This window comes from Artemia franciscana, chromosome 15 (assembly GCF_032884065.1).
Source record: "Artemia franciscana chromosome 15, ASM3288406v1, whole genome shotgun sequence".
NCBI lineage: Eukaryota > Metazoa > Arthropoda > Branchiopoda > Anostraca > Artemiidae > Artemia > Artemia franciscana.
In genome coordinates this window covers 7581335-7600398 of record NC_088877.1, presented here as the reverse complement: position 1 = coordinate 7600398, position 19064 = coordinate 7581335, and the positions used below count along the sequence as shown (strand labels likewise).

Here is a 19064-nt window from a genome sequence, read left to right as displayed (position 1 = left end):
TGTTTCTTTACTATTACTTATTTTGTAATTCATGACTTGAAAAAGATAGCCTTTTTGTCGACCAAACATCTGCATTTGAATGTTTAGAATCAAGTTTGGGAGGTCATAAGCCTCCAGCAAATCCCCTCTCTCCAGCTACTAGGGCACTTGCTGAGTCATCGATTAAGCCTTATTCTAGGTAACGATTACTGCATTGCATAAAAATGCCATGGTTCTAGTGCCACTGTGTTTCACAGCAGAAATTTATAGCAATATTTTGGTTATCTAGAATAAGGTTACGCAAATCTGGCTTAATGAAAAGATAATTATAATGTTAATGATAAGGGCTTGGATTTTCAATTTATTGGTGATGAGCAGGTAATTTGCATTTACGCCATGTTGTCTGCCAATATTCAGTTAAGTGGAAATAAACTTTGGTATTCTAAATCGGCTAAATCAAACTGTTTAATTGTTTTGGTTATTATATGCTATTACAAAATAATTTTGTATGAATACACAGATTTTGTGGTAAATAAAAGAAGAAAAGATAAAATAACTGATCCGAAACGAAGACTCATAAGATTTGATAACCGTTATACCAAATATGGTCCCATTTTCACATCAGATGTTTCAGTTTCATTAGTGGTATGGTCTTCTGATCTTTGCGAGTGTCCAGTTGTTCAATAATGAAGTTGTCGGGTACAATTATTTTGGTTACTTTTTTGTTTCTTGGATATCCAAAAGATGGGCAAGGAAGACATCGAAGCTTAAATCATAAGTATTTACAGGTAAGATGCAGTGTGTGAGTCCGTTGGAGGCATGGGGTCGGCAAGATTAAGGCAGGTGGTATATGGAGATTAGAATAGATAAGGAGCTTAGCACCATTGAGGGGAATTTATAGGTCAATGAGAGAATTGTCGAAGCCCAGACTTTGTCAGTGGCCTGATCCAATATAAAAGCTGTGTACGAGTTTTTCTGAACAACAAAAGTTAAATAAAATGGTAACAGTGCAGTTTATCCCTACTTCTCAACTAAATATTCCAGTAACAAAAGTATAGCACCATTATATTCAGAGAATTTCTATTTGTTTGATTTTTTAGTTACTTCCAGTTTCTATTCATCCTAGCCCCTCCCCCATAACATCTTGATATAACCCTAGGCTATGTGCTAAAGTTTGTCTTTTTTTAATGGCATTATATGGCATAACCGACCAACTTTTAGTGAGAAACAAGTACAAAAAATAATGTTAGCCAAAAAATCAGTGAACCTAAGGATACCGCTTAGTTCTATGCCTAGGAATTAGTGAAATGAGAGGGGGGGTTGAGAAACCATTAAACTGGAGCCAACTCTGCTGAATATCCAAGACATAGGCGATAAACTACACGATTACACATGAAACGAAAAAAAGCAAAAAAAAAGAGGAAGATCTGACCGTTCTATTATTATAGATCATGATGGACTTGATGCTGATCCTCTCTAGCTAGGAATTGGGGGGAGGGGGTAATATTCTTTCCTGAAAAAAGTGAAAGCAAATAAATCTCCACCTTAGGTTTTGAGATGGATTTAAACGACGTCTGATGGCAAAAGATGAAGATATAACCTCGACAACTATGTTTATAAATCTTAAATTGCAGTCGTGATTTAGTAGAGGATTTGAGGGATTTCCCTCCCTTTCCTTGAGTGATGTTTGACTATATGAAGTTTTTACTTTAATTTGGACAAATCTATATGTTGCAAAGAGGGTATCCGTCCTTGGTTTGGGATTCATTTTGTGCTGTTTTCGCTTAAATTTATAGGCGTTCATGAAAAAAAAACCGTTTATCAAGATTTTGGACAACCTAAGTATTAAGAAACTGTAAAAGTTATTTACATATAAATAACAACGCTAATAAAATTTGGAATAAAGACATCGTTTAAATTTTTTTTTTGAAGAATCTTGTCATGTCTCAACACGTTTGATGGATTTAGATTAGTGGCTCCAACCGTATCCTAGTTTCGTTTCCCAGAAGTTATATTCATGCTTTCTATGCTCTTGTGCCTATGACGTTGGAATGACATTTTTATTTCAAGAAGAACGCATCATTCCAGAAATACTGACTGTAAAACAGTTTACACTGTTCACAATTAAAAAGTATGTATCGACAAATGTGTCTGACAATACAAAACCGAAACGAACCCGCAGCATAAACTAAAATCTGTATCTCTATATGAAGAATTCGAGGACCATAATGTGAAAAACTTCACAAAAAAATCATTCATAGTTAGTACTTTCTGAAAAAGCCAAAACCGAAAATACTGCATGAACTTGCAATTACACTTATGTCAAGGCATCCAATGTCGTGATATGAATTAATAAAATACTCGTGTATCCTAAAATACTCATATCCCGTATCCAGAGTCAATCAAACAGTTCGTGGTAACGAACTGTAGTAAGGAGCGACCCCGCTCAATAGTAACCAAAACTCTAAAAAATGGGATTTTGATATCAATAGCTACATCAAAAGAATTGTATTTTAATGCTGATTTTAAACATATAAGTTTAATCAAGTTTAGTCTTACCAATCAAAAGTTACGAGCCTGAAAAAATTTGCTTTATTTTGGAAAATAGGGGAAACAGCCCTTAAAAGTCATATAATCTTAACGAAATTCACATTCAGCGCATCAGAGAATTTTGTATTTTTTTTTACCAGAAGGCAGATCGCGAATGCGTGTTTATTTGTTTGTTTTTTTCCCCAGGGTTGATCGTATCGACCCAGTGGTCCTAGAATCTTGCAAGAGGGCTCATTATAATCGGAAATAAAAAGTTCTAGTGCCCTTTTTAAGTGACCGGAAAATATTGGCTCTTTACGCTTAATTTTTTTACTATTTTAAAAAGCAGAGCTAAGGGAAAGAGTCAAACTTTAGCGTAAAGAGCGGGGCGTTGATGAGGAAGCAGCCCCTTTCATTTACGAAGTAATTTCTGTTCGTTTTAAGTTTTAATGTCGCTCCTTACTTTTCGTTAAAAAATTTTTTTTACAGAAGAGAATTTTCTGGCCAAAGAGTACAATTATTTATAGTGTAGAATAGCATCGGCATAAGAATTCCTCAGTTGCCCATTACAAATACTCATAATTAAATTAGCAATTATTTGAAAGAGATTTTTTTTGAAAAATGAAGAACGATATTAAATCTCTAATGAGCAGAAGCCAATAGGCATAGGCGTATTCTATATTAAGTAAAATTAAAACATACATAAATGAACACAAGTAAGAGTTGGGCCACCACCTTCTCACACCTCTACAGGCTAAAAAATCCTTTGTGCAAATGTACTACCACTCAATCAAACAACTTAAGAGAATCGAGTTTAGTATCGTTTACTTAAATCTAAATACATAGCTTGAATTGATTCCAACAGATTTTAAAAGCTTTTAAAAGTAAACCAAAAATATAATATTGGTTTATTCTTCTTAGTTTAGTTCATTGGAAATGTGTTTTACTTTTGGGCAAGATTGAAGAAGGAACTTTACATCAATACTTTGATTGAACTTTGCTACTGAACTCTCCCTGAAAATAATTTTGTGAAAATCCGGAAGTTCATTATTTTGTGACTGACCCGAAAAGTTATTGATTTTCTTTTGTGTAAGTGTTCGTTTCAATCATAATGTTTTAGTAATTCTACTGATGACGGTCGCTGTATATGTGACCGGAATATCTGGACTTTTGTATCTGTTTTTTTTTTCACTGTCTAAATAAATGTATTTATCCCCATTTGAAAATTTATTTGATTGTCATAGAACGGCAGTGTGGTCTAAGAAAAGAATGCTTAATTTAAGGTGTTACGTAAAATATAGGGGGAAATAATACCAACCAACCAAACAACTATGAACTCGGCATTTCGTTTGCAAATACATGACACGGAAGGCATTGCCGCCTTCATTGGAAATTTGTTTTATTTTTGGGCAAAATTAAAGAATGAAATAAAACGCCAATTCCACGCTGAGATTCGTCATGCGAATTGACAAAGAAAAACAATTATTAATTGATTAACACCCTCTTAACACCACCTGTTTCCTGGAGGGATAACATAAGCCTTATTTTTATTTCTACTTATGACAATCGCTGTATATGTGATCGAAATATCTGAAATTTCGTACATTTTTTTTTTCACTGTCTAAACAAATGGACGTAGCCCCATTTGAAAATTTATTTGTTTGTAAACTGTAGTTACGATATTTTAGATCTTTAATATTTAGAAGGAAAGAATGGTATGAATAAAGGAAAATAGTCATAGCCTGAGCTCTTTTGGTTTTCTATTTTTGTTTGTGTACCCGTATTTAGGGCTGTGTAATCAAAATAGTTACGGGCAAACAAATGGTTTTAATCAGCTAAGTTGAAATCGTTGAAATTCAAAAAAATATCTTTATCCATAGGCACACAAATAAAATTGAAGGAGGTGTATAGTGGGAAATATGTCTGGAACCATAAAATATGGAGTTCCCAGTTATAAAATTCTGAACTTTTTAGAAGGGGGGGGGGATATCCCTTCTTTTCAAATGTATAATCTTGGATTATATTTAGATTTTAGAAGGCATTTTAGAAGCTATGCAATATGGCTCCAATGAAGGTGTATCAGTAAAACGCTGAAGATCCTAACATATTACCCTTTACTCTTTAGTCCTTACAAAAAAGTATACATTACGTTTTTATTAAGTCTGGTACTCGACAGGTGCTTGCCTTACCATAGACCTTAGCCACTCCAGTGCCATCTGTGGCGCATAGGGTACCATCTGTCGTGCTGCTGCTAGTAAATTTATAATTAATCTGTCTATTCAACGAGAACAGTCAAAGTTTTCCTTATTTTGGCGTGTTGCAAGATTGTACGCTATAGCTTAGCGTGCCCTTAGCATAAGCGTTTGCGCTCTTAAGCAATAGGCTTGTGCACAAAAGGGCCGTCTTTCTTTCCCCCATCCCTTCCACCTTGACTTTCAAAAATGAAATTACCAATTTTTAAGAATTACTTCTCCTGTAGTAAACCCTTTTAATCTTTGTTATTCTCAGAAAATTATTTAGTGACATGGCCCCTTACTATTTTCTGATAATAATTCTGATGGAGCCCATGACTATGCATCAGCTAAGCAATTTTATATTAAAAAAAATCGCGTCCTTTGCAAAAAAATTGGATGGTGGAAATATCCAAAACTTATGGGTAAAATCATAAAAAGTTATAAAAATAGATAACACTTCCATCTTACTTAAATTACAATTAACAATGTGTTTTACTCTTTATTAATCGTGTCAAATGTAATAATAAAAAAAGTGATAGAGACACAAATAAGAATTTAATTTCCATTTTGCTATAAAAAATTGTAACATCGATCTGAAAATAGATAGAACAGGGTGAAAAAAGACACATGTTGAGACAAATAAATGAATTGAAGAGCAGATTTTAAGGGGGAACCCCCTATTTAATTTTCCCTCATTTACGTTGCAAATAAATGTCTTATTATCAATAACAAAAGTTTCATGAAAGTCAATGATTTTTTTTTTTCGATTCCAGGGTAACAATACAGATGAAGCAGCAGCTCTTCGGTTTCTTGTTGACTACGACAAAAAAGCCTCTGTCGTGTGCAACTTTGTCATGTCATCGCAGTGGAACTACAATACTAATATCACAGATGTTAACAGGCAGCAAATGGTAATTACTGATCCACTTCGCGTGTGTTATTCACTTTCCAAAAATAGGTTGTAATGCTTACGGGGTATAAGCATGGCCGATTTAAAGGAGCTTGCAACATATGGTTCGTGGTGCATTTTTATTCATGTGGTTAAATTTGGAGCATAAAAATCATAGTAAAAAGGTGTTTTAAAGCTTTTATCCGAGTAAGAATGCTGAATTGATCTCAAAATAACTAATTTCTATAATAGTGATCACTCAATTTACTAACTTCATTGACATTATTTAAAATATTTCACCTTCTAAAATGGGAATTTTACTAAAAAATATTGTGAAATTGTACTTGTTTTGAAACTACAGATTCGGCCGAGTTGCGGTAGAATTTGGCACATTGTGTTAGAATTTTAAGAACTTCAGTTGAATATACCGATATCGCAGCCCCTCCCCCCATGCATTATGCCCTCGCTCCTGAAGCATATCACTGTCAGTATAAATATCACCATACAGAAATAAAAATTTCTCAAAGAGATTAGGGATAAATCACATTAATCCTTTAGAAGTGCAAAATTGATTTCAAAATTGAAATTTTGACATTAAACATTTAATACTAAAAATACTAAAATAAACTTAAAATCTAAACATAAAATGCTAGAAATGATACTTTTTCATGGATGTTATAAACGTCATGCCCGTTAACTGATCATCAAACTGCTGGGATAACGACAATCAATTATGATTTTAAGTTGATAAAATATTTCAGAAATATGTTCTTAAGGTGAAAAAAGCAAACATTACCACCCATCAGCCCCCCCCCCCTTAGGCTAAAGTTTGGCTTAAGCTTTACTGAAAGCATTTAGAGTGCGAAATAGAAGCGAATTGTTTGTTGCAGTGTCTTGATTACCAGTTATCATACACAAGCTCTTTCATACTTGACGCCAAAACAGAAAGAAAAAAAGAAATAGAACTTCACACTGCTATTTTTTTTTAGAGAAAACGTTCTTTGAGTACTGGTGAGGATAAGTCAAAGAACGCAAGCGGGAATAAGACTAAGGACGAGAATTTGAGAGGTGGAATAACGAACCCCCCTCATGTGCAGGGTAGTGTACATGAATGATACTTTTCTTTTAATGTCACTTTTTACTTTTATTTCTATAACACTGTTTTCTTATGTTTACGTTCATTTTGAACGAAAAATTATTGGCTATCCTTAATATTGTGAGTGGGCTATCAGCTTCGTTATACTAAATACCGAATGTATGTATCTTTACTTTGAGAAAATGGACTAATTTAAGTGAGTTTGCTTTTCAAAATAAAAATTAAGTTTTCCAAAATAAGAGGGCTGCAGTTCAAACCCTCGCTCATTACTCTCAAGCTCTAAATTTCATCATAATGTTTCCATTGCTGAAAAATAAACTTATATGCTAAAAAATACGCTGGTCATAACCTCTTTACTCTGAGGCGCTAATTTTTATCATTATATTTATCATTATATATTTCGGGCTAACCTCACCCCCCCCCCCCTAAAAAGGGTATTCTGGTCTCCCTGATATAATAATAGTTTGATATTATTTAATTATTAGTAGAAACTGCCGTATCCAGGGGGGCTACAGGGTTTGAACCCTTCCCTATATTTTCGCCCGACTCATAAAAATCTAAGAAAATGTATATAAATAAATTTTGATGTAATTTTAAAGTTTTTGAAACCCCCCTCCCTCCGAACAAAATCCTCGACGCGCCATTGTTCGTGTACCTCATATTTGTATAGAAAACAATGTAGGAGAAGGACTTACGAAGCTGGAAGGCAGTTTAAACAGTATTTGATACTTCTGATCTGCCCTTTCAAACATGGTTGCGGCCTAAACGGATTATTCTAATTTCTCTTTTATTATACAGGCCCATAAAGCAATCAAAATCCCAGCAATCATTTATTCCCAGCCAATTAGTCACAACCGCTCTTTCCATTCACTGATTCTATACCAAAATTGATAACCCATGAAAATTCTTTAAAAAAAATCCCTTGTTGAGGTTGACAGTCACCATGAAGACTCATATGAATTTTTACCGGGTGAGAAATAGGGTATAACAAATGGTACTTTTGTGTCAATTGTTAAAAACTAACTTATTTCACCAAAACTAAACGAAGGGGTATTTAGTTTTTCTTTTTTTCCGTCTTGTATGCAAAGTATCCCAGAGATACAAAACAGCAAAGGTACACTTGATTTTCTTAAAACTACAATGTCACGTCCAGGAGACGAATCCTCTTTTATCTGTTATTAAATAAAAAAAAACTAATTTTTTTAGCTGAAAGTAAGGAGCGACATTAAAACTTAAAACGAACAGAAATTACTCCGTATATGAAATGGGTTGTCCCCTCCGCAATCCCTCGCTCTTTACGCTAAAGCTTTTAATTGTTTTTAAAAGTAGAATTGTGGCAAAAAGTCAAACTTTAGCGTAAAGTTTTTAACTTGCAGCCCCTCCCCCAGGGATTGTGGGGGAGTAAGTCATCCCCAAAGACATAGTTATTATGGTTTTCAACTATGCTGAACAAAATGGCAATCTCAAAATTTTGATCCGTTGACTTTGGGAAAAAAATGAGCGTGGGAGGGGGCCTAGATGCCCTCCAAATTTTTTGGTCGCTTAAAAAGGGCACTAGAACTTTTCATTTCCGTTAGAATGAGCCCTCTTGCGACATTCTAGGACCACTTGGTCGATACGATGACCCCTGGGAAAAAAAAAATAAAAAAAAAACAAACAAATAAACACGCACCCGTGATTTGTCTTCTGGCAAACAATACAAAATTCCACATTTTTGTAGATAGGAGCTTGAAACCTACAGTAGGGTTCTCTAATACGCTGAATCTGATGGTGTCATTTTCGGTAAGATCCTACGACTTTTAGGGGGTGTTTCCCCCTATTTTCATAAGTAAGGCAAATTTTCTCACGCTCGTAACTTTTGATGGGTAGAACTAAACTTGATGAAATTTATATATTTAAAATCAGCATTAAAATGCGATTCTTTTGATGTAGCTATTGATATCAAAATTCAATTCTTTAGAGTTTTGGTTACTATTGAGCCGGGTCGCTCCTTACTACAGTTCGTTACCACGAACTGTTTGATTATATACACCTAGCTTTATTACGTATACGATGGAGTTCGCCCACTAGTCAACACCTCGCTCTTTACGCTAAAGTTCGAATTTTGTTCCAATTCTTTGAGAATGACCCCTAAATTACAAAGACCGTTTAATTAGAATAAATAGCTCTTTTGAAAGTGCTAAGAAAAAACTTTAGCGTAAAGAGTGAGGTATTGACTAGGGGCAAACCCCCTTATATACATAATAAGTTCTGCTCGTTTTAAGTTTGAATGTTGCTCTTTACTTTCGGTTAAAAAGATTTGTTTTCATTATTTGATTTCTGATCGTTTTTTTAAGTAATGCTGGGAAATCCGGCACCTTCTTTAGAGAAAATCCTTTTTCTCATGAAAGATTCCTCCATGGGAAGATCCACCCACGTAACCTCCTCCCTCAATCTGCCCATAACCAGAAACAATCCCCTTGAAAACGTCTGTATACTTCCCAATAACCAATGCTATATGTGAACAATGGGCAAAGTTCATAACTTGCCAACCATACCCCTTCCTATATACGTTTAAGGTATACATTTTTTTAAACCGTAAGAATGGTTAGTGGTTTGTATGTTTTAATTTTCTTTTTTGAGATTTATAATCAAACAGTTCGTGGTAACGAACTGTAGTAAGGAGCGACCCGGCTCAATAGTAACCAAAACTCTAAAAAATGGAATTTTGATACCAATAGCTATATCAAAAGAATCGCATTTTAATGCTGGTTTTAAATATATAAGTTTCATCAAGTTTAGTCATACCCATCAAAAGTTACGAGCCTGAGAAAATTTGCGTTATTTTAGAAAATAGGGGGAAACACCCCCTAAAAGTCATAGAATCTTAACAAAAATCACACCATCAGATTCGGCGTATCAGAGAACCCTACTGTAGAAGTTTCAAGCTCCTATCTACAAAAATCTGGAATTTTGCATTTTTTGCCAGAAGGCAGATCACGGATGCGTGTTTATTTGTTTTTTTTTTTTTTTGTTGTTTTTTTTCCCAGGGGTGATCGTATCGACCCAGTTGTCCTAGAATGTTGCAAGAGAGCTCATTCTAACGGAAATGAAAAGTTCTAGTGCCCTTTTTAAGTGACCAAAAAAATTGGAGGGCACCTAGGCCCCCTCCCACGCTAATTATTTTCCCAAAGTCAACAGATCAAAATTCTGAGATAGCCATTTTATTCAGCGTAGTCGAAAAACCTTATAACTATGTCTTTGGGGACGACTTACTCCCCCACAGTCCCCGTGGGAGGGGCAACAAGTTACAAACTTTGACCTGTGCTTACATATAGTAATGATTATTGGGAAGTATACAGGCGTTTTCAGGAGGATTTTTTTGGTTGGGGGGAGGGGTTGAGAAGAGGGGGATACGCTGGGGGAACTTTCCATCGAGAATTTGTCATGGGAAAAGAAAACTTCCATGAAGGGAGAGTAGGATTTACTAGCATTATTTAAAAAAAAATTAAAAAATAAATGTGAAAAAGCTTTTTCACCTGGATGTAAGGAACAGCAATAAAACTTAAAACAAACAGAAATTATTACCCATGTAAGGGGCTCACCTCCTTATGATACCTAGCTATTTACGCTAAAGTATTTTTAGTAATTTCAACTATTTATTTTACGGCTTTTGTGATTCAGGGGTCATTCTTAATGAATTGGGATAAAATTTAAGCTTTAGTGTAAAGAGCGAGGTACTGACGATGGGGCGAATCCCCTCATATATGTAATAAAAACATGAGAATACAAAAGTTCTTGACGTAAGCTAATTTATAAGTTACGTAAATCTTTTACCAATAAAAAGATTCGTAAAAAATTAAAAGTTCTAGTTGCCTTTTTAATTAACCAAAAAATCGGAGGGCAACTAGGCTTCGCCCCCGCTCTTTTTTCTCAAAATCATTCGATCAAAATTATGAGAAAGCCATTTAGCCCCCCCCAAAAAAAAATATGCAAAATTTCGTTTTGATTATTCCTCTGCGGAGAGCCAAAATCAAAACATGCATTGATTCAAAAACATTCAGAAATTAAATAAAAAAAAACGAGTTTTTTTAACTGGAAGTAAGGAGCGACATTAAAACCTCATCAACGCCCCGCTCTTTACGCTAAAATTTTTTACTGTTTTAAAAAGAAGAATTGAGAGAAAGAGTCAAACTTTAGCGTAAAGAGCGGGGCGTTGATGAGGAAGCAGCCTCTTTCATATACGAAGTAATTTCTGTGCGTTTTAAGTTTTAATGTCGCTCCTTACTTTCAGTTAAAAAAACTCGTTTTTTTTATTTAATCAAAACCTAGCTCCAGTTGCAATGACAATGTACCTGGGACTAACCACTGGCAAGAATACCTTCATCTCGTTTTTTATGATGATTTTTATAACGAAACACTACTAAGACTTAGTAACTGATATACCACTAGTCAGCCGTTTACATGGTTCCCCCCCTAGAATTGTGTCTGTTGAACTTCCTTTCAAAAAAACTAACATATGGTTTTGTACAGGATACACCCCCTCCAGAGGCGAATTTCCATCATTTTTATGGGATGGAGGTAAAAGGGATCTATATCAGTGTGAAATCATCTCCTTTTGTTGGTTATATGCCCATGCATTGACTTTATGTGTTTGACGTTTTGGGTTGGCAAACTTTGGTATATGCATAATTATCTGGCCAAAAGGAGGGTGCTAGACGTACTGGTCGAACCCAACCGCTGATGTTGCATCGACTCTCTCACTTGGAGGTTGTAAATGCACACGATCGGTGCTGAGAATTACCCTTGATACCCTAATTTTGATTCTCTGGAATGGTATCATTATGGTTCTGGAGGCCCTTTTGAAGAGTAAGCATCCATATTTGGTGTTAGATTGGATTTATGGCTTGGACCAGGACTCCTGGTGAACTTCGCTGAAGTAAGGATGCTGGGACTGTTTTTAAAAAAGTTTCATTTTAGTTTTACTGATCTTACATTGTTGTAAATTTTTCTTCTGTTATATATTTATGTTTTTTTGAGGATTGCCCTTGAACAGAGGGCCGAAATATTCCTTCAAGATAGATTTCCGCAGTCTTTTAAAAAGAATTCCCTACTGTTCTTCTTGTTTTTGATGTTTGTGATGGAAAGGCAGTGTGTTCTTCGTCGCTATTTAAATCACTTTTGACTCTTAAAAGGGGCACTAAAACTTTTAATTTCCAATTAAATAAGCACCTTGAAAATATCAATTATATTACTAGTTATAATAGAGCATCGCTGCTTATAATATTGTTTATATGCTCTTTTAATACAGGCATATCAGTAGTAGCTTGCACATATCATCTTTAGTTGTTATTCAATTTCTGTTTGAACAACCGACGTCCCAACTTAATACACAAATCGATCCTTAAGATGCGCTCTTTTAACGGTCTAAGTGCAAATAGTGTCTTTTGTTAGTTCCAATTTGCCATGAATATTCTCTCAAATTTTACATTTATAGTCTTAGCCTTGATAGTGCAAGTATCAAAGCAGTTGCAGTGGTAGTTGGAAAAAAAAATCTTGCCTTTTGATCAGTTGAACATCCCTTTCATGATGTCCCGGAAGTTTCACCTTGGCATGGTAGGCCGTTCCAAAAATATTGCTGATTTGAGCATTTGACTCCCTTTTGACTCCCTTTTCATCTTAATGTTCCAAGCCTTAGAAGCTATTGAAGTTAAATTAGTAATTGGCGTAGTTTTGTAGCAGTAATAGTATTAGTATAAGTAGCATAGGTAGTAGTGTTAGTAGTAACATGCATATATTACCTCTTTGTCAATGATCTTCCCCTTCGATTACTACCTAAAAGTTCCAACTTAATACCGAATCTATTCTTGAGATACACTCTTTTTGACAATCTGCATGCGCATAGTGTGTTTTAATTTTGTTCAAACTCCCCTTCAATATTTTGTCAAATTTTAAACTTAGCATGCTTAGTCTGAATTGTACTACTATCATAGTAGTATTAGTAGTAGTAGGAACAGTAGAAGCAGTAATGATGTTTTATTATCAGTAGTAGTAACAGTAGTAGCAGCAGCATTAACAGCAGCAGTAGCAGGTGTATTTTGCCTTTTGGTCAACTGAATAACCCACTCATTGTACCCCCTGAAGTCTCCTCTCAATATGATAACCCGTTCTAAAAATTTAGCTGATTCCCCTCAACGTTTTTTTCATATTTTTATTTCAATATCCTCAGCTTTAGTAGTACCCGCTACAGAAGTAGTAGTTTTAGTGATAATAGTGGTTGTAGTATTTGTGGTAGCAATAAAAGCAGCGATATTTGTAGTAGTAGTAACATACAAATTTTATCTTTTTGGTCAATTTATAAACTCCATTTCTATTTCCTGAAAGTTCCAAATTAATATGCTCAGTTCCTGAGTTACGTCCTTTTGACAACTCATAAATAAAAGTTCAAATGAGGACAAATCCTTTTAATAGACAGTGATAAATTTTCACAAACAAAATTATATTTCGGTTACATATGCAGTGACCGTCAACAGTATTACTACTGATGACAGTCACTGCATATGTAACCGAAATATCTACTTTTTTTTGAAAAAATATCACTGTTTATTAAAAGGATTTATCCTCGTTTGAAATTTTATATATCGTCTTGGAAAGGCAGTGGGGTCTTCAAAATTATCTTTGACAACCCATATACACATAACGTGTTTTGACTTAGTTCAACAAACCCCTCAAAATTCCTTGAAAGACTCGCCTTGAAGCCCTCCGTACTTTGGGAAAGTAGTAGTATAACATGCATAGCCTTTCTCAATAACATATACCATGTAAACAATGGACAAATTACCTAGCCTACAGACTTTACCCTGACGCCTCGGGGGAAGGGGGTTGACATCCCCAAACACATATTAACTGAACATTTAAACAATGCTGAAAAAATAGTTGTCTCAAAACTTTGTTTGGATGTTTGTTTTTGGGAAACTATGGGCATGGGGGGCTGATTGCTCTCGATTCAGGTTTGAATCTTAAAAAGGGCCCTATAACTTCCAATTTTAAATCAGATGAGCCCCATATAAAGTTTGTACGACAAACCATTTTATGAAAACCTTTTATGCCCCCAGGGCATAACTCACAAACCTTGCCCCAAGGCTCTTGAAGGTTATGTCAACCCTGGAGGCATTGTTAAACGTTCTTCGGACTATTTTATTTTTAAATGGATATGTCACAATTTTAATCAGATACGTTTCATGAAAGAGCGGTATTTAGGGGGGATGTTAGTTGACTTCTATCGCTCTTGACTCTAAAAGGAAAACTAGAATTTGCAATTTTCAATGACCCCCCTCTAAAGTTTATACAATCATCCCTTCCATAAAAACCTTAAATGCCAAAGGGGCGTAACTTACAACGGTTGTCCCCAGGCTTTGGTGGATTGTAACAACCTCAGACGCCTTGTTGTATGATCTTTGGACTATTTTTAATAAAATGTCTATGTAAAAAATTCTATTGTCTGAATTTCAGGAAAAAATGACAAAGGGGGAGGGGTAACTGCCCTCTAATTTCTTTGACTCTCAAAAAGTGTTCAAAACTACTGATTACCTTTTCATTGAAACCTCTCTGAAGTATAATCGACAATTCTTTCAATAAAAACCTTACATACTCCCAGAGAACAACTTACAACCGTTGCCCTGAGGGCCGTGGGGTGGTTGTCATCCTCAATGACATAATATCTGGACCCTTCTACTACCGAGGATAAAATTGCTACCTCAAAATTTTGATTGGGCGTGTTCGGCAGAATGATAGGCACGGAGGAGGGGGAGGCTGGTTGCTCTCAAATCACTTTTGATTCATACATAGGGCAGTATTACTTACGATTTGAAATCAAATGAACCTCAGATGAAGTTAATGCGACCACTTTTCCTCAAGAACCTCATATGGCCCCATGGCATAACTTACAAATCTTGCCACATGTCTCAGGGGGGTTATGCCAACCTTAGAGGCATTGTTATATACTCTTTGGACTCTTTTGAACAAATTAGCTATCTCAAAATTTCAATAAGATGCATTCGGTCAAAGAGGGGTAGCCTAGTTCGAAAGGGGGGATGGCTAGTTGCCCTCGATGACTTTTGACTCTTAAAAGGGAACTATAATTTCCAATTTTCCACCAACCATCCCTTCCATAAAAATCTTAATTGCCTCTGGGGCATTGTTTACGACCCCTCAAGCCATGTTTCAACCCCTAAAGCCTTGCATTATGATCTTTGTATTATTTTGAATAAAAATGCTATCTCGAAATTTCCATTTAATGCGTTTCGGAAAATTATGACGTGTTTTTGTGGAGTGGGAGGGGGTGCTTCCCTCCGGTCTCCGTTACTCCTAAAACGGGCATTAGAACGCCTAATTGCCAATCCAATTAGCCACCTCTGAAATTTACACGACCAATCTTTCTATAGGAACCTTAAATGCTCCCATGACCCTGGGCCTTACTAACTCATATCCTGAGGGTTGTGGGGATAAGGGATGGTCATCCTCAAAAATATAGTTTCCAGAGCTTTATTGTACGTTGAACAAAATGGCTATCTAGAAATGTTAGTTGGATGTCTTAGGAAAAATTTTGGGTATGGCGGGAGGAGTTGGAGGGTGCTGGTAGCCCTCCAAACCCTTTCAACTGCAAAAAAGCACTAACCCTTTAAATTCTAATCAAATGAGCCCATTCGAAGTTTCTACTACAGCTCCTTTTATACGAACTGCCCTGGTCTAGAACAAAAAAAAAATAATACATTTTGCCGATATCGTTCTTTACTTAGGCAGCGCTATTGCGCTGCCTATGATGTGGAACCGTTTTTATGACACCATTACCAATTTAAAAACTATCCTTCTCGCAATCTTTTTTTTTCTAGTCATAGTCATCTCTATATACTGAAAGGGTATACCAGCCTTTTTTCTAGCGTAGGTGGTTCTTTGTAGTCAACTGATGGAAGTGGTTGGCATTGAAGCTGAGTTTGGCGTTCTTCTGCATTTAACCCTGAGAACTAAAATTTAAGAAAAAAACCGAAGCCTAAGATCTTACATTCTTTCGGTTCTTCTTTTTTTGGGTTGATTTGAAATGAAACAACAAATCGGTTGATATTTGGTCTTGCATTTCTTTATCATCACCTTAATTCATTTTTTCCACTTTTAACTTTAATCCTTCTTTCCTAAATAAATGGATAAATTTTGTGAAATAAGAATTTTTTTTATGTGAACAGTGCTGATAAAAATTTAATCAAACTAGCCCACATGTGAAACAGTGGGCTAGTTTATTTCCAGTGTTTTGGGTTTGCGGCAAGCTGTCGCAATACCGACTTATCAGAGTGGAACCATACTTGACTTGATCTTATCGAGCCTTACTGACATCTATAATGCACCGCGGTCCTTAGGACCCCTCCAGATTGCAATCATTTCATAATTTTAAGGGAAGCAAATTCAGTGATCACACGACCACGAATAAGAGATTTGTTTTCTACGTTCGGCCGATGGATCGGCAACTATGAAATGTCCAACTATGTCTGATATCCGAGCTGGACATAAACGTCAAAATCAGTAAGCTTATAGCCTACTTCAGGAGAAGGTCTATGCTCGTTTCCCGACTAAAGTCATTATCGGTTACGATACTGACAAACCATGGATCACAATCGACCTCAAGGACCGAATTAATTCTCACAGCTCCCTTCACAACAATGGTGATTCACTAGTTTTAGCCAAGTTACGGAACCAGATTGTCTAACTGTACAAGCGAAAAAGAGACAATATGTGAAGGACAATATTACGCCCTACATACGACAGATCCACACAAATTGCCATTGACACAATTGACACAATGTCAGTAAAAATATTTTCTGGTAAAACGAAACCCAGTAACATAAAGGTATTGAAACAGGATGGCTACTAAAGAGAACTCATTTTTTGTTGGCATCTGTACCACCTTTCCGTCAATCACCAGTTACGAAATCAAATCTCTCATTACTGAAGCAGAGACTAATAATTTAGGTGAAATTTCTGAGTTTGCCTTTTACAAAGAACTTCAGAAGCTTAATAGGAACTGTGCATCCTATCCAAAGCTTAACAGGAACTGTGCAATCCTATCCTATTCCATTTTTTTAGTTTTGGTTACTATTGGGCCGGGTCGCTCCTTACTGCAGTTCGTTACCACGAACCGTTTGAAACACTGGTCGATTGTTTGACAAACTGTTGTTTGATAAACTTTTGCAGTCCATTTGCGCTCTACAGTTTCCTCACATTATGGATTTCACTGACCGTTTGGGACAAATTACAGTTTTTAGTTTCTGCTCGTGCTTAAAAATGGGAAATTGGTATTCAAAACAATAATCACTACTGAAAAAGGTCATTGGGCACCCTAAGTAGGGTGGCCTTCGATTTGCTGCTAAAATATGGTCAATTTTGTTTCTTATTTCACTTTTGGGTGAATTAAGGATTTACTTGTGCATGTGTTCACGTGAATAACTTATCAAGCAAACAATAAGACACGAGTAGAGCAACAGTCAATTAGCCCCACATACGCATTTTATTATTTTTCCCCGTCTGTATAATTAATATAGAAGGGAGGGCCATCGCAATTAGTTAAAGTATACCATTATCTGGCTTACAACACTTCAGAAACGGCTATGGCAACTCCAAATACTGTAGGTTACATGACATGAATTTTAAAAAGAAGCATAAAAATTGAAAAATTTTCAGTTTTCGACTTTTATTAAAGATCATTGAATTAACCAAGGAAGCTTTTCAGACATTGATGGTAAAAAAAAAAGCAATTTACAATCGAAGGCACCTACTTCCAACTAAGTCAAAAGAGCTATACATGTTTGTCCAGAAAATTTTAAATTTTTAGACACAAATTAGATACAGAAAGTGGATGTCAACCAAGCTTGATGGTTTGACTCTTAATACCAGTTCAGCATTAAAGAGAATTAAATAGAACACAGAGTGAGCATTAAAGAGAACACAGAGCCTTTCATATTTACGCAGCCGACGGCTTGTCAAAAAATGCCCATAAAAATTAGACCCTAAATATTTTTTTAATTCGACATATTTCTTTAAAAACAAGTTTCTTTCTTTAGTGACTCACTGTGCATGGACAATATCTGTGCGCTCCCTTGAGCTCACAATATCTTTATATATATTTTAGAGTTTTGCACTAGGATCCTAACACGTGCGCAGAAGGGGGCAAGGTGGCCTTCTGCTTGTGTGCCCTATAGAAATTTAAATATTTTTTTGTAAACTTTTCATTTTTTAATAGGTACCTCTCCTGAACCCTTCCAATTAAGAAGCAATTCTCTGATCAAACATCTATTAGGTACACGTTGGAAACACGTGTACACGCATATCAACACAAGTATTTCTTAAAACCACAATCAATTTTGTTGTTTGTCATTTCATTTTAGCAAGAGGCACAACTTGAATACGCCAAATTTCAAAAAGAAGTATGGAAGCTAGCAACCTCTTTCGCTTGGAAAAATTTTCGTGATTCTTCTATTCGAAGACAGTTTAAAGTGCTCTCCGTTCTTGGACGTGCAGCTTTAGAGGATGACAAACTTTCTGAGGTTCGTTTTCACTTTTTTTTTTTAATAGTTAGCTTAGTTAAAACTGTCGACACTATCAAATAATTTGTTTGTAATTACCAGCTTAGGAAGTTATCTCTTTCAGCTGTTTTACAGATTCCAGTTTCGTAGTCAATCAAAGTGCTTTGGCTTTAGAAATCTGCACCAATGTGCTAATCCTTACTGCAGTATTAATTCCTTAAAATCACAGCTGGGGTATTTTCTCATTTAAAGAGAGATTTTTTCTTTTTAAAGAGATTTTCTCACTAAAAGAGAGAAATTAATCTAAAACATAATGACAACACTAATACCACTATTGTGCGAAATAAGAACTTGCACGGGTAACTAAAAATACACTAGTATTTTAAAAATTGCTATAAATATTGCTGTAATTTTGTCTGATTTACGCATGTGAATAATAAAAGGGAAATCGAAAATACATATGTTGACCAAAACTAATTTGATAACGAAGACTAAGTTAATTGAAGCCCAAATTCCGTTGAGTTGCGCAAGTCAGCAAGATATTTATTTTTCGAATTTGAATACTTTTTACAGTCTTTCATTTGGATTTTCATGTTGATTTCAGATGTGTAATTAAAATTCTTACCATCTTCTTATGCTTCTGAATTAAAATATGTTGGGTTTTTGTGTAAGCTCAAGTTTTGTCAAACTCTTTCGTGAAAAATTTTTGTACTACTTTAAAAACCCAATGAAACAATTTTGGTAGTACTTCCCGAACATCTTTTTTCTCGGGTTTTTCGTTACTCTAT

The 19064-nt window shown here is 35.4% G+C and overlaps 1 protein-coding gene across 1 annotated transcript in view; it reads left to right on the top strand.

Annotated features, from left to right (window-relative positions):
* Positions 1-599: 599 nt before the first annotated feature.
* Positions 600-19064, top strand: part of LOC136036000 (angiotensin-converting enzyme-like) — a 72909-nt gene continuing 54444 nt past the window's right edge. Inside the window, exons 1-3 of the mRNA XM_065717917.1 lie at positions 600-767; positions 5516-5653; positions 18139-18297. Of these exons, the coding sequence (XP_065573989.1) occupies positions 666-767; positions 5516-5653; positions 18139-18297 (399 nt within the window). The 5' untranslated portion in view covers positions 600-665. The remainder of the gene's footprint in view (positions 768-5515; positions 5654-18138; positions 18298-19064) is intronic.